Below are 15,333 nucleotides of genomic sequence, written 5' to 3' on the forward strand. Positions count from 1 at the left end.
GTGAATATCCCTAATCATTTGGAAATAGAGCATTTAATAAGGTTAAAAGGCTCAAAATGCTGTTTCTTGTCTTGCGAATACAACTTTCAGACAGTTTCCATCTCCGTGTGATTTCTAACACTGACCTTAACTAGTCTTATACATTGACTACTACAGGAAGTCCTTACCTTCTCCTGTCCTCCATAATATGATCAAGATATGCTGAATCCTAAACCAATCGACTTTCAACAGGGAAAAAAAAATGCAAAATAGCCCATTCTGGTCGTGCGGGGTAAAAGCCTTAGAGATTATTAGTTAAAAAAGGTCAAGGCAAGAGCTTCCAAGTGTGAGTGTGGCTGCACTCCAAATGTAATTAGAAAGCTTCACACAGACAGACTTCCTTCCTTTCACACTGCCCTCATCTATAAGAGCATGGCGTCTTATTAACCATCCGTTTGCTAGACAGACTGGTTCTCCAAGTTATGGAGTTGTGATGGAAAATCTTATTTGGGTGTGATTTAATCAACGCTCTGCTAGACCCTTAATTCGAAATTGATTAAGCCGGTGTTCACATGCACAGAAAATCCTGATCCCTCTGCCAAAAGGTGAAACAATGCGTTAGTTCTGGGTGACCCAAAGCTGGCAGGATTTTTAACACTGGTTGACACCACTGAGATTTCAACAATATGTCAGATGAGCAAATTAAGATGCCAGAGTAAAGTCGTCCTGGAAACCAGGTAGGGGGCTTCACAAGATACTTCATCACACATTACAATAAAAAAGGACTTAAGTCATACAGTCTACAAGCTTTCTTTAATATTTAGATTGTTAGGCTTTAATCAAGAAATTGTATAAATAATTCAGTCATTGTCAATTATTCCAATAATAATGTTATTTAAATGAGAAAAAAAAATCAAATTAGATTATGAATAATGATTTCTTATATATATATATTTAATTGTATATTTTAATATATATATATTTTGTATAAAAATAAAAATATGTGTGTGTGTGTGTATATATGTATATATATATATATATATATATATATATATGAATTTATTTTATGTATGTATTTAATAAAATAAATGTATGCAAATATCTATAAATTTAAATAAAATCTTTAACATTTGTTTTATATCATATTATATTGTATTATAGGTCTAGCTTTAACAATAAATAAATAAACACTTTTAACAAGATCACTTAAAGAAGTCCAAGCTATTCAAAGTGTGGCAAGTCAAAAAAATATATATTCTGATATGCTTAAAGTGGATGAGGACTCTTAGGGTAAGGCTTTTTTCGGTAGCGGTACATTAAGCTGGACTGTTACTGATAAAAAAAAAAAGTGATTGTTTTTGGCTTTGGCAGGAAATGCTATTAGACTTAACGCCATAAAGCAATGCACAGGACATATCTGCATGTAATACTTCAAATCTTTATTACATTTGCAAACACACCCCTAAATCTAACAGTTACTTGAGGAAAACCGTTTTGGCTCTCATGTAAACTAATAAGATAATGTTAATGCAGTGTTGTATCAAACTCATTCCTCATTCAGTGTCTAAGCCATCATTAGCGGGATGGGTTAGGAGCAGCTGGCATATGAAATATGTTTCAGGGTGGGGTTATGGGGTAAAAGACAGAAGGCCAGGAGCAAACAATACCCCCCTTAATCATGCTAACTGCATTACCCAACTCTAAGTCAAATGCTAATACGCTAGTCCCAACTGGCTAATAAGACAGTGCCAGGAGCTAATCTAGCCCAAATCTAATAGAGGGTAACATTTTGAGCCAGAATTCTCTTGGGACGGAGATGTTCGGAGAAGATTTGAAGAGAGAGATTTAGTTAATACCACTGGATTGATACTAGGAATTTATAAGATTATTTACCAGTTTTGGAAACAGATAAAGATCTCTCTCTCCTTTTTTTTATTTATTTTTTGTCCAAAAATGACTACCTGTCAATGTAACTATGATATACAATCGTCAATCTTCATCTCCCCACAAACCAACTAAAAACCAACCATAGCAAAAGCAACCATATTTATATCTTCAACCAAAGCAAAAGCAACCATATTTATAGGGATCTGCTCAAAGTCCAAAAAACTGTACTTTAATACTTATTTGAAAAAGCATAAATAAATAAATATATGATATGTGAAATGCATATTTGCAATAAAGAATCAATATATGTAAAAGAGCTACACCTAAAAATGTGACTTTAATTGTGTTTTGAGAGACTTTTGGTTTAAAATAGCACTATACAAATCACAAACAACTAAATAATCACTTCAAAACTAATAACTATTCTTGAACAACAATAATATTTTTTCAAGCTTTTTATAACAAAGATTGTTGTGACAAAACATTATTTTTCAGTGCTGTCAAACGATTCATCACGATCACATCCAAAATAAACGTTTTTGTTTTCATAATGTGTGTACTGTGTATATTTATTATGTATACATATAAACACACACATGTATGTACATTTCAGAAAGATATGTTATTTTTATACATTAAATGTGTGTATTGACCAAATAAATTATATGAATATAAATATAAACATTTAAATAGATGTAAATGTAAATATTTAGAAAATATATACTGTATGTATGTGTATTTATATTTATATATATATTTATATTTATATATATATATATATATATATATATATATATATATATATATATATAATTATACACAAAACACGCATATATATCATGTAAACAAAAACTTTTAATTTGGATGTGATTAATTGCAAATAATCGATTGACAGCACTAATTATTTTATGCAATATTTATTTCACATTTTATGTAAGGAAATAATAAATCATATATATCTTTACCTAAACTGTGCTTTTTATTTAATTTTGACATTCTTTGGTTTAAAAAAGAATAACTGAATAATTATATTAAAAAAAGCTTTATTTTATATAAAATTGTGCATTCTGTTTTTAATACAATCTTTATGAAATATATTATCATATTTGCTAATTGGAAACTATGAATGGAATAGAGCTACATCTTAAATGGGATTTTAGTCTAATCCCACCCTACATCTGGTGTAATCTGAATACACAAACATATTTTACAGATACATAATACACTGACAATGGGTTCTCTCCTACAAATAAACACTTGATGTGTGACACAGTGCTGTCAAAATATTAAAGAACTATGCAAAAGCACAGCGGCACAAATACACCAGTATGCACGTCACTTGCTCCTCGTGTATTTACGGATGCTTCAGTGGCATCCAAGGCATCTTTTTCAGCAAGTCTTAGGGCACCTCTGTGTTTATTCTCGGCTGATAAGTCATGCAACTCAGGTTTCCTTTCGACACAGCTGATCCTCACACAGTAAGATGACACCTTAACTGTCCAGAACTACGTTGCGTAAGTGCTCCATGGAAATGCAATGTACCATGAGTACTAGGCAAAAACAACGTTCAGATCGGAGTGTGGCAAGTGGGGCAAAGAACATGATTCTTGATGAATTAAGATTAGCTATGTCATTCTCTTAACATCAATCCCATGCAAGAGTTGAACGAAAAGGAGTCCCCGAAAGGAGCCATGAGCCCCCAGGGTAATTACAAAACTGCTACTGCTGCCCATGGAAAGGTATAATTAGTGACTCAGGTCATGAGGCGTCCTGGTTCAGAACGAAAGGAATTTCCTGTGCCTTCTTCTAGGTCAGCCACTGGCAGCTCATTTGGAGAGAGGGAATTCTGATCCTCAAGGCGGCGGAAAGTAAGTCAATTAATCTGCAAGAGGACAAGACTCCAACACTTTTCTCAAGGTTAAACTGGTGTCACAGGAAAGCCTGACACTTTGGCAGGAGAGGGTTTTGAAGATGAAGACGTCTTGCAAGGAAAAGTTGCTCTGTCATGACTCCATCAGGGTTCAAAGGGCAAGATGACAACTGATTACCATCAAGCAACCATAAGACTTAGCAAGTTCCTGCAGACAGGTTACAATAACTTCATTAGACTGATAAAATGACTTCATATACAACTTCTCATAGATCAAAGAGAAAAAAACACTTTAGGGTTTTCTATGTAAAATAAAATGAATACATTTAAATGCACAGGCTTCACAACATTATAATTCAAATTATTATAAACAGTTAAATGTTTCAATATTTTATAGATTACAATTTACAGAATAAAATTATGAATGTTTTTGATGAGAACAAATATAGAACCTAATACCAATACCAATATGTCTCATATCAACTGATGGATATAAACTAAATATATAAATAAAACCACTAATGTCCACCAAAAATTTATATTATACTGTTATGCGGTAAAACCCTAATTTTATTCAACATTAAACAGACTATTTCCCTAGTCAGAAAACCTTTTTTTGTGCCAGTTGGCTTGAGGCCTGGTGACTCTGCATCTGAGGTCACATGTGCTCAAAGTGACTGAGTACAATATGACAGGATGTCCTCGATGCAGGACATGTCCCCAGGCTCATAGATATACGGCACTTCCTAACGAACCGTAATGAGGCCGTCTGCTAATTATGAAATCCACATGAGAAGAGCACACCCCCAGTATAAAAACACAGAAAAAGCTAAGGCCTTTGACTAGCAGTCTGCAACAGCATTGTTATAGACATGCAAAAAAAAGATAAACTAGATCAGTGACTTCCAAACATAACAGGTGAGTTTCAAACTTATCAAACTCAACATATCATATATATATTATATGTTTAAATCTTCCCAGAAAAAAGGAAATGGAAAAGTAGCTATTAAATTATAGGGTGGCGCTGTCTGTACATTATGGCTAAATGTATCAGACATTTCTGCGTTTCATAGAGTGAAAATGAAATAAGCCAATTGTAAGTTGACAACTAGATATAGAGGTTTCACAGAGTCTCCCAGAATAGTATTCTTTTTCATATAGCTTACAGTCAGTGAGCCTGCATTAGAATTATTCATGATAGAAAGATTGAGGAGAGAAGGACTTCAGGGTAGACCTATATAAAACCATCCTTGAGCACTGTACAACATGGCCGGATTAAAACAAAGAGGCTTATTTTGGAGAATCATTCGTAAGCCTTTTTATCAGATTTCCTCCGCTCTGCAAAGCTTGACGGTGCATTGTCTGCAAAACCACATTTGTCTCACTGCAGTGAAACAGTAATACTTTGTATTAAACTAGTTATTTTACTAAAAGAGAAAATCAGTACTTATTAGCACAGAAGTAAACCACAAACAATAACTAACTTTCCCTGTTTACAGGCTCAACAAGCGGCAATAGGGTTGTATTCAAAGAAAAATGAAAGGGAGTGTTCAGGAAACCTATATGAGAACAATCATTATTTTTACAATTCCATTTGTTAACCCTAGTGGTGCAAAAATTACTCAAATGAGCTCAAACCTATGCTAAGGCTGACATTTTTAGGCGATTATCATGCCTAAGCATACTTTTTCTGTAGATATTTAATTGGGGGGGGGGGGGGGATCTGTGGAATTATTATTGATTGCATCATAAGATTAGCTGGAAACTTATGAATGACAGTCATTAAAATGATGTTTTGAAGATGGAGTTGTGCAGATTAGTCATCATGTCTAGCAGTGCAGGGGTGGTCATAGTTCTTTTCTCTCCCATGCGGTGATATCATGGTTCTCGTCCTACACAGCGATTACAGATGTTTCCATAGCAGATCTGCCCTACTTCTGGAGCCAACTCATGCTGGCTGCCTGCATCCAGATCGGCACTGAGACAAAGTCTTGAGATCATGCTTAACTCTTGTACCATTTGGGGCATTTCAATGAAATCACACGTTTTCGCATGAGCCAGAATCGAGACAGAATGCATGAACAGCCTGTGGCTTGACCTTGACTTGAGCCCTGAGCAGAGGCGTATTTATTGCGCTAATGATAAAGAGATCAATTAAAGCAACAAGCTGTGATCAATACGAGCTTGACCGCAGTCCGTCTGACGATAAGACTGGCTTGAATTGGTCTTCCTAGGGCACTGAGCCAGGCAAACGTCAACTCCCTTTAGACAGCAGTGGTACAGGAAGTAGGGTGAGGATGGTGAGAGAAGGATGTTGGCTATTGGCTGCTGAAATGTAGGGCAGAATGGTGTGCCTCCAGCTGGGAGCTCACACTGGAAAAGACATGATATACCATGGCACAAACCCATCATAATCCTAGGCACCAATTATGTTTATAGAACGGGCGTACAAAACCACATAGATTTCTATTGGAGGAGGGACTGCAAAATTGGTCTTTTGATCACCTAGCAACACGCTAGGAAACACCCAAAACTACCTAGAATGTATCTAGTATGCCCTAGCAACATACTGATTGTTTTAAATCGGAAAGCAGTAATCACATTTTCTCCTGCACTTGCTATTTTAGTATTATTTATATACTATTAAAATACTTTAAAGGAGCTTATTTTCTCTGTGTTTTGTAGTGTGATTCATGACACAGAAAGCAACAGGAACATTAAACTGCTGTGAACCAATATAATGTTACACATCCATTTTCTTTCTCACTTGTTTACTTTCACTAAGCCATAAGCAACTGTGTTTACAAGGACACTTGCAGAGACATGGATTTCGACATAGTTGTGAACAGAATTCACTGTTCACATGCATCTGCTTGGGTCTTACCGTGTCTACACAAAAGGCGAGCAGCGTGGTGTGACGCGACAAAATACTATAGAACCGTAGCACACACAACGCCTCTCCACTTGCTCCCGATTTCTCTCAACATGGCAACACAAGAGCTGTCAGTCAATACATGGGAAACAAAGTGGCCTTAATCTTTTGAAAAAGTAGTCTAACTCAGATTTCCATAGCCCCTTTCACACTGCACGTCAGACCCAGCAAATTGCCCGAACATTGCAGGGTCGCCTTCTGTGCGAAAGCAAACACGTCCCGGGATTGATTCTGGGATTGATCCCGGTTTGGGGACCTGGTAACATTGCCGGGTTCAGTCCCGGAACGAGCGATATGAACAAAAGCCAGATATAATGCCGTGTCGAAGTGATGACGCACGTTATCGTGCGACTCTTTTACCGGATGTTTTGAAGGAAGATCATAGTTCACGACGAAAAAATATGAGCAAACTGTAATGAAGCAGAGATCAGTTAGTTCCTCACTTTCTGTGCTGAAGAAGAGATCGTTCGCTAGCTTCAGTGAAAGTATAACGTGTCTAATGTTTTCGACTCGTACATTACACTTCAGACACTGATGTCACATGTCGTTACGGGAAAGTACGCACATATTCCGGGTAATCACTGGCAGTGTGAAAGTGCAAAATCTAGCGACCCGTAATAATTGCCGGGACACATTACCCGTGTATTTGCCGGAATCGCGGTGTGAAAGGGGCTCATCTAAATTTAAAAAAAAAAAAGTAATGTGTTACTTTACTAGTTACTTCAAAAAAGTAATCCGGTTATATAACTTGCGTTAATTGTAATGCGTTAATTCCAACAATGCTGACCACCAGCATCTAGTAAATAAAGCTCATTAGTGCTGCTAAACTTAAGTGACATTCAATTTGTGTTTGTAAATGTATTCCATGAGTATGTTGTGAACGTTATGGTAAAGGAACTGGCTGAATTCTCCTGCATAATGAATGAAGCATTCTAAAGCAAATGTAGTGACTGAGCTGCCTAGCTGATAATAGCAGCTAAGCTGTTGGTAGTTATATATACTGAAATATGTATGACCATATCCAAGCTCCTATGCAAGAGATATAGGGAGATATAACGGGTGTGCTTGTTTTGACAACCATCATTCAATCACCATTACAACTAAAACCCAAACAGCCTTTAGTCCATAATTTTCATCTCCCCAACCTTGAAAGCATTACTTTAACCATAGGTACATCCAATTTAGCTTACTGCCAAAACAGGCTTAGATTTATAACACACACAATTGATTAGACATTGGAATACCCAATCCAAGACTGCCAATTTTACAACTAAATAGTCTAATAACGGTCTTAAATAAATAAATAAATAATAGTCTTACAGTGCTTTACCTATACTAAGAGACTAACATTAATACTAAATGTCAGTAAAAATCAAACAAGAAATTTAAGTCAACCTTATTTTTTACTATCATTTCTCACTTCTGCAAAGACAAAATAACAAAATCCTGTAGAGAAAAAAGGCTTTCCCCTCATTCTCTTCTCTTGCACTAATATTCAGCTTAGCCATCAAAAGAATAAACTACAGTGTAAAATATAATAAAATAAAAAAGTAAATTTTTAATATAGTATATACTACTCTCACTTTCATTTATTTCCAAATGCAGGCATCTATATCAGTCGCTAAACTCTTGGTTTAGAATAATTTAGAGAAAATTATGCATATGGTTGGCCTTATAATTCCTATACTGTCTCTAACATGTATTAAAAAAAGTAAACATGCATCATCAGTGTGTTTAGATGCAAACAGTCATTTGGGAAAAGAGGAAACGAATTGATTTAACATTACACATCATCTTATAATCTCCACCCATAAGCCACTGCACACATTGGCCTACATATATTTTAGAGACATTGAAGCGTGACCTATTTCTAGAGGCTTTTACAATCCGATGCTTGCTAAGGGTAACTTCTCAAAAATCAAGGTGGTTGACAAATAATAGGAAGAATGCCCTGGTTTGACCTCGCTAAAGCATTAAAATCTCTATTTGTTGGTCACGGCGAAACTAAAGCCAATCCCATTTGAGGTTTTGTCTGACTAAAGCGAAGCATGAGGAGTCAGGTCATGACTTCGGGCTGATTTTGTAATGAGCTTGCTAGAAAACGTCTGACTGCGAAAACCAGGCATGAATTACAAACAGCCGATCAATAACACTTTTCACACCTCACAAAACAGATTAAAGCCGGTCAGCCGAGCCACATGTGGTTTGTTCATAAACGTCTCGTACCTTCTACGCTGTCAGAACACGAGGTCCCGATGCCGGTATCGCCACTGTCCGAGGCAGCGCTGTGACGTCGCCCGCGGCTGCTAATGCCAGTGGCGGAAGAGGAAGCTTGCCATGCTGAGTCGCAGCCAGGGACCCATCCAGGAGAGGACGTGCGCGAACCTAGGAGACAAACAGAACAGGGTTACCATGGGAGAAGAGACGACAAACAGAGGGATGTCATGTCCAACCAACACATGATTTCAAACTGTATCAGCACTTGGTTTATTCACAATGAAAGTCGTTTAGTTAAGTGAGCATTCAAAAAACTTGACAGAAGTGTAACCTGAAAGCTGCAAATCTCAGATAGACATTACAAACACGTCAATGAAATGAGATGAATGTGAACAAACATAGAATTGAGAATCAACAACCGGTTCTTATTCAGAATCATTAACAAAAAATAAAAAAATAAGAAAAGGCCTGTCAAGTAAACCAAATGTCATGGAAATCTGAAAAAAAAAGTACAATTATGTACTTAAGGTTTCTGAGCTTGACTCATATATGAGTGATATTAATATTAGTATTTGTTTGATTATTAAAAATTATTAAAATTAATAATTTTGTTTTAGTATTTTATACACTTGTACACACACACACACACACACACACACACACATATATATATATATATATATATATATATATATATATATATATATACTGCCATTAAGATGCCTGAGGTAAGTAAATTTTATTTATTTACTTTTAAAATTAATTAATACTTTTATTGTGCACAGACACATTAAATTGATCTAAAGTGGCGTAAAGAAATCTGTAATGTTACAAAACATTTCTATTTTAAATGAAAGCTGTTCTTTTGAACATATTATCCATTAAAGAATACTGTTGTCAACATTAATAATAATAAGAGATGTTTCTTAAACACTAAATTATCATATAAGAATGTTATCTTACTGGAGCATTGGGTGCTGAAAATTCAGCTTTAACATCAAAGTAATACATTTGGATTAAAATGACATTTTAAGATTTAAGAATGTTTCACAATGTTTTTTACTGTAGAAAAAAGAAAAATAAATAAGTAAGCTATGTCTTCTTTTAAAAACATTTAAAAATATTACTGACCTCAAACTTTTGAACGGTAAACAAACTAAACAAAACGTTTAATGTAGTTTAGAAAAATATTTGAATAAAACATACAAATATCACCTCTAACATTTTTGGGGCCAAAAACTACTAAATCACTAAAACAAGGTGAAGTTCAGTGAACCAAATGGTCAGATTTGCCCTCGAGGGCTCGTCCCCAATATCTGCTGGCCTAATCTGTTCTGAGGTGTAATCGGTTTAGACACCACCATTTCGGCTGTCCCCTGTAATGCCTGGCAGGAAAAAAGTGGAATATATAAACCCTCTTGCCTACATCTCTGAACATTTTGATTTGCTTCCAAATAGTGGAGAAAAAAAAATCTTAATACTGATTCATAATACAACGAAGAGATGAAAAACTACAACAGATACATTTCAGAATTGATCATTAACTTGTTATTAAAACTGTGGAAAGTATAAACCTCATCCTTTTCCTTTCAGGCGCAGTCAGCAAATTCTATACTCCTAACACACGCATTTATATTGTGCCATACATCTGAGAAAACTCACAAACTGAGTTTGAAGCATTTTGCCCTGAAACAGCAATAAACAGAAAACCAAAAAATACTTCAGATGCTTTACATGAAAGCCAAGCTCCAGCCGAAATCACTAAGGCCAGAACCAAAATTACATCTCCATAATTCCTGGGTGGAAAACCTCAAGCTCCTAATAGTTCGTATGAAAGTGATCTACATTAGCCATCGTAACAGAGTAGCAGATCTGTAAATATCCCAGGTAAACACAGGGCTCAATGTTGATGAGGCTCCAGCAACTTCTAGACCACCAACAGTTATGCAACGTGATATGAATTATTAAAAACACTGGCAGAGAGACTAGCCAGAATCTGTTGCATCACTGTTCAATATTAAGACAACTTTCAAACAAGAAGTGTAAAACCACAAGCTACTAAACACTGAACACGTGTTTGTTTGGATTTTACTGTCACCAGTATACAATTTGTTTAAAAAAATAAAGAAAGAATAAGAAAGACTGGACTAAAGACACATGCAAGGAATTTATAATTCAATATTTGAGATAAAAAAAGGACAATTATTTAAATCACAAAAAGTATATATATATATATATATATATATATATATATATATATATATATATATATATATATATATATATATATATATATATTTTTTTTTATGGATTATTATAACACATTTATATACATATTTACAAATAAATATTTTTTTTTCTAATTTATTATACATCCAACATTAATAGTAGTTACAAACCTTAAACTAAATAAATGTTCTAGACAATGCTTTGCTTTAGAAAAAACATTTAATAGCCCTCTCTCTCTATATGCCATCTGTGTGCCACAGAAGTGCATATATTAAAAGGCCCCCCAATAAAGAGATAGAAGACGTTAGAGACCTTTGTGTCCATATCTGACTCGAAGACAAAGCTGAAGGTGACACGAGTGATGCTGTCAAACCATCACAATTCAATAACATCACAACACTCATAACGGAACATTACGTATCTAATATATCACAGTCCGAGAGCGCGAAACAACAATACACGCGATCAAATATGGCTGTTCCTATGAGCATATTTGGCTTACAGTGTGTCATTACACAAGAACTAGGCTCTTACCTATCTTATAAGCGTCGAATCCGTCCTCAAAATCGTTCCTGGCCCACATGGCGCTCGGTTTCACACAATGAACCGATAGATCCGACACAACGAGCCGAGAAAAAATGCACGACCCCACTAAGAAAAGCAGGGGAGGTGTTTAAGTGAAACCGCATTCCATAGCCAGCAGTGACTGGAAGAACCTGCGCGTACAATCTGAGACCAACGCGTTAATATGTCGCTACGCGGTAGTCCTGCAAGGCTGGCGAGTATGTCGCAGATTTGAGCCGGAGTTATGAACTAGTATTCGCAGTATGACTTGCTGGCAGCTGCATCGCGAGGATGTGAGCTCACTGCCTGCAGCTCTCTCCAGAGATCCGCGGAGAAACGCAATCACAGTCCGAGAGCGAGCGACACTGGCTCCTCCCACTCAAAGCCATGCTCTCGACTGGAAGAACAGACCGGGGCTAGTTGTCACACGGGTGAAAAGTGTCTTAACCCTTTAGTTGCCAGGAATTTCTCTAAAATAATTCTGAAAATCTTCAAACGCACCAGCACTCACAAAACAATTTGTTTTTAATTGTACAGTTTGTACTTTTGAAATAAAATATTTAAAAAAAAAACCTGAATTGCCAAGAAAAAAAACGACCTGTATACAGTTGAAAATAAAACCAATAAAAACTAACTGTACAGTTGAAAATAAAACCAATATTTGTAAATAAATAAATGGAAAAAAAATATCATATGAAATTACTTTTTTATAACTTCTGATATTTTTATAATACAAACATGATAGACCTCTCCCCAGCTCAAGTATTTTTAAACTTTTTTATATTTATTCATAACTACGTTAGTCAAAATAATGGTTAGATCCATCTGCATTGTTTTTTTCTATCTTTCTTTCTTAAATTGTGGTCAAAATTGAAATTTTAATTTTGCATTTTTTTCTTTTTTCTTAAAAAATGTGTATTCATGGATATGTTAAATGGACTTATGAACATGAGATATAAAGTACTGGACTAAAAAGTGAGACAATAACTAGTCCTGATCTCCCACACAGTATGAATGGAGGTGACATAAGTATAAGCAAATACTTATTGTATAAGCAAATACAATTTTATTAATATGTTGTAAAGTTTATTTTCAAGTATTAATACTTATATATTTAAAACTGATCATTTTAATGGATTTTAAATATTATGTGATGTTTTTATTGATTTAAAGTTACTATAAACTAATATAGTTAAGTTGTTAAAGCCGGTCAGCCGAGCCACATGTGGTTTGTTCATAAAAGTTATAGTTAAACTAACTAGTAAAGTTGCTATACACTAATATAGACTGGTATTTGTTGCCAAGGTCTTGAGGGGATAAAATTAAATGTTCTCATGGTTCAAATCAACAAACACACTCACCACTATTCAGATGGCACATTCTTTCACAGAGAAACACAGCAGAACTATTTATATTTCAGGGTGTTTGAGACTGTTTCCACTCCACACCTGTTTGACAGACTAGGATGATTGTCCAAGCTGCCCAAATGGGCCATTCCTTTCTCAACATTCCTTTGTAGCATTTGTATCTATTTACCCTGCTGTCTCATTACACTGAGACCTTCAGTGTACAAGAGTTTCATAGGAGAAATAATTGAGAGTTTTTCATGTCCTGTTTAAGACTGTAGGAAACCCTGGTTTTGTCTCTTGCGCAACATACAAATGTACAAAACATAAGGATTACTGCTCTGATTTTTCACAATATCCGCATTGCATAACACTTACAATTATCACGACTGCTGCGGAAACAATTGCGATGTGTATTTACATCAAGGTACCTCAATACATGCAATAACTGAAATTTGAGATGTGTTTTGTACAAATAAAATTTAATCAAACCATGTCAAACTGCACACAACAGAAAAGGAAGACAAACAACGCTCCGTTGTCTGCTTAATAGGGTCTGTATCAACAGAAGAAAAAAAATCAGTCTGAGGCAGGCGAGAAAAATCAGGACTGCATAATTACTGTATTATCCTGGTGCAATTGTGCATAACCTCACAATTATGAACATGCATTCATATGCAATTACCCCATTCTGACAACACTGACAATTCCAAGTATAACATAATCTCTGACGGAAAAAAAAGAAAATAAACGTTTTCTTTAACGCTTTATGCTTGCTTCTCGAATTTTTTTATTATTATTTTTTTTTAATTAAGAGTTATTTAATGACATGAAACAAATACAAAAGCAAGATACATTCACTAAAAACTGTTTTCCAAGGTGCAAACTATTGTGATGGGCCATTATGATAAGCCTTTGATAACTAGATCCATATTATATAAAAGTATACAAGGTCCAGGCCCAAAGCATACCACCACAATAGTTGCATAAGCTCCTGTCCTCGGGGCCTATTCATCAAATGTATTATGCATACAGTTCCATGCCGCCAATTTGACAAATCAGTTCTGTCTCCACAGGAAACGACTGCACCTGACCTGCACCTCATTTAAAATCATAGACAGTAAAAGAAATGGACACAGCGACCCCATTGGAACTCAACTGAGACAAGTGAAGCCCATTTTTAGCACTTCTGTTTCTGACGCGCAGACTCAAACTAAGCTTGATGACGTCAGCAACCTGTCTGACAGATGTAAATCTTCTAAGTGGCTGTGCGTGAAAACTGCCATCGTTAATCTTGCAGAGACGGCGAGCTTGAGCGGGGAGTTCTTTGTCGTGAGTGAGCAGGAGTAAGTATTCTGATTAATTATTTTGTATAGTATTTTAAAATGTAACGCCAGTACACCATATTAAGTTAATTGCCTGCGAGCTTCTCCTCCTGTCTGTATGGTAATTTCTCTACTGTGCGACAGAGAGTCGAGTGGTTATGACGCAATCGTTACAAAAACTGTTTCTACGGGGCCATAATGTAACATAGAAGGTAATGGAGCCCTTTATACATTGTCGTGTATCTTTAGAAATAAATAATGGACAAACGGAGTCTTTAAACGCCTCAGATGTAAAGTTATTCACTGTCAAAGTGACGCCAAAATGAATGGGAGTCAATGGGAATGCTAACGCAAGTGAAGTTCTGCTACAAGATGGCGGCACGCGGCCGACTTCAACTTCCGGTTGGCTTCCTTGCCGCCTGTTTAACATTTTATGTTTCTTAAAGGAATAGTTCACCTTAAAAATTATTTATTATATACTCACCCTCATGTTGTTCAAAACCTTTATAAATGTGGAAGACAAAAATCTGAAGACTTGTACTGTTCACTTATTTCCACACATTTACATTAATTGGGAATTGGAGCTTCAAAAAGCACATAAAAGCTTTAATTAAAGCTTTCATATTCAAAAATATTATGAATTTAGTTAATTTGACTTTGCATGAATACAATGAAATCAAGTCTGGTTCGTGAACAAATCTGTTAAGGTTGTTAACTGGATCAACCGATTCATTGAAAAGATCCAATTCAATAGTTCCGCAACATCTTTTCGAAGCTTGAAAGCTTCAACCCAAATTCACTGCACTTGGAAGATGGCAAACTACATTGGCCAAGTAGTGCAGAACCCATCGAAATCTCCACAACACAACGGAATCAAGCCACAACACAACAAAATTAGCACAATACAATGGAAACAACCCACAACACAGCAGAAACAAGTCGTAACACAATGCAAATGAAACAAGCTACACAATGGAAACAAGC

The 15,333-nt window shown here is 35.6% G+C and overlaps 1 protein-coding gene across 2 annotated transcripts in view; it reads right to left on the reverse strand.

Annotated features, from left to right (window-relative positions):
- cep85l (centrosomal protein 85, like) overlaps positions 1-15,333 on the reverse strand; it is a 59,090-nt gene that overhangs the window by 41,624 nt on the left and 2,133 nt on the right. Inside the window, exons 1-2 of one of the 2 annotated variants that reach the window (XM_052585674.1) lie at positions 11,649-12,034; positions 8,895-9,053 (exon numbers count right to left, since the gene is read on the reverse strand). In XM_052585674.1, coding sequence (XP_052441634.1) covers positions 8,895-9,053; positions 11,649-11,697 — 208 coding nt within the window. In that variant the 5' untranslated portion in view covers positions 11,698-12,034. Of the gene's footprint in view, positions 1-8,894; positions 9,054-11,648; positions 12,035-15,333 lie in introns of those variants that run through there. The other variant, XM_052585675.1, reaches the window with a different exon arrangement.

Source organism: Carassius gibelio, chromosome B20, assembly GCF_023724105.1.
Source record: "Carassius gibelio isolate Cgi1373 ecotype wild population from Czech Republic chromosome B20, carGib1.2-hapl.c, whole genome shotgun sequence".
Lineage (NCBI taxonomy): Eukaryota > Metazoa > Chordata > Actinopteri > Cypriniformes > Cyprinidae > Carassius > Carassius gibelio.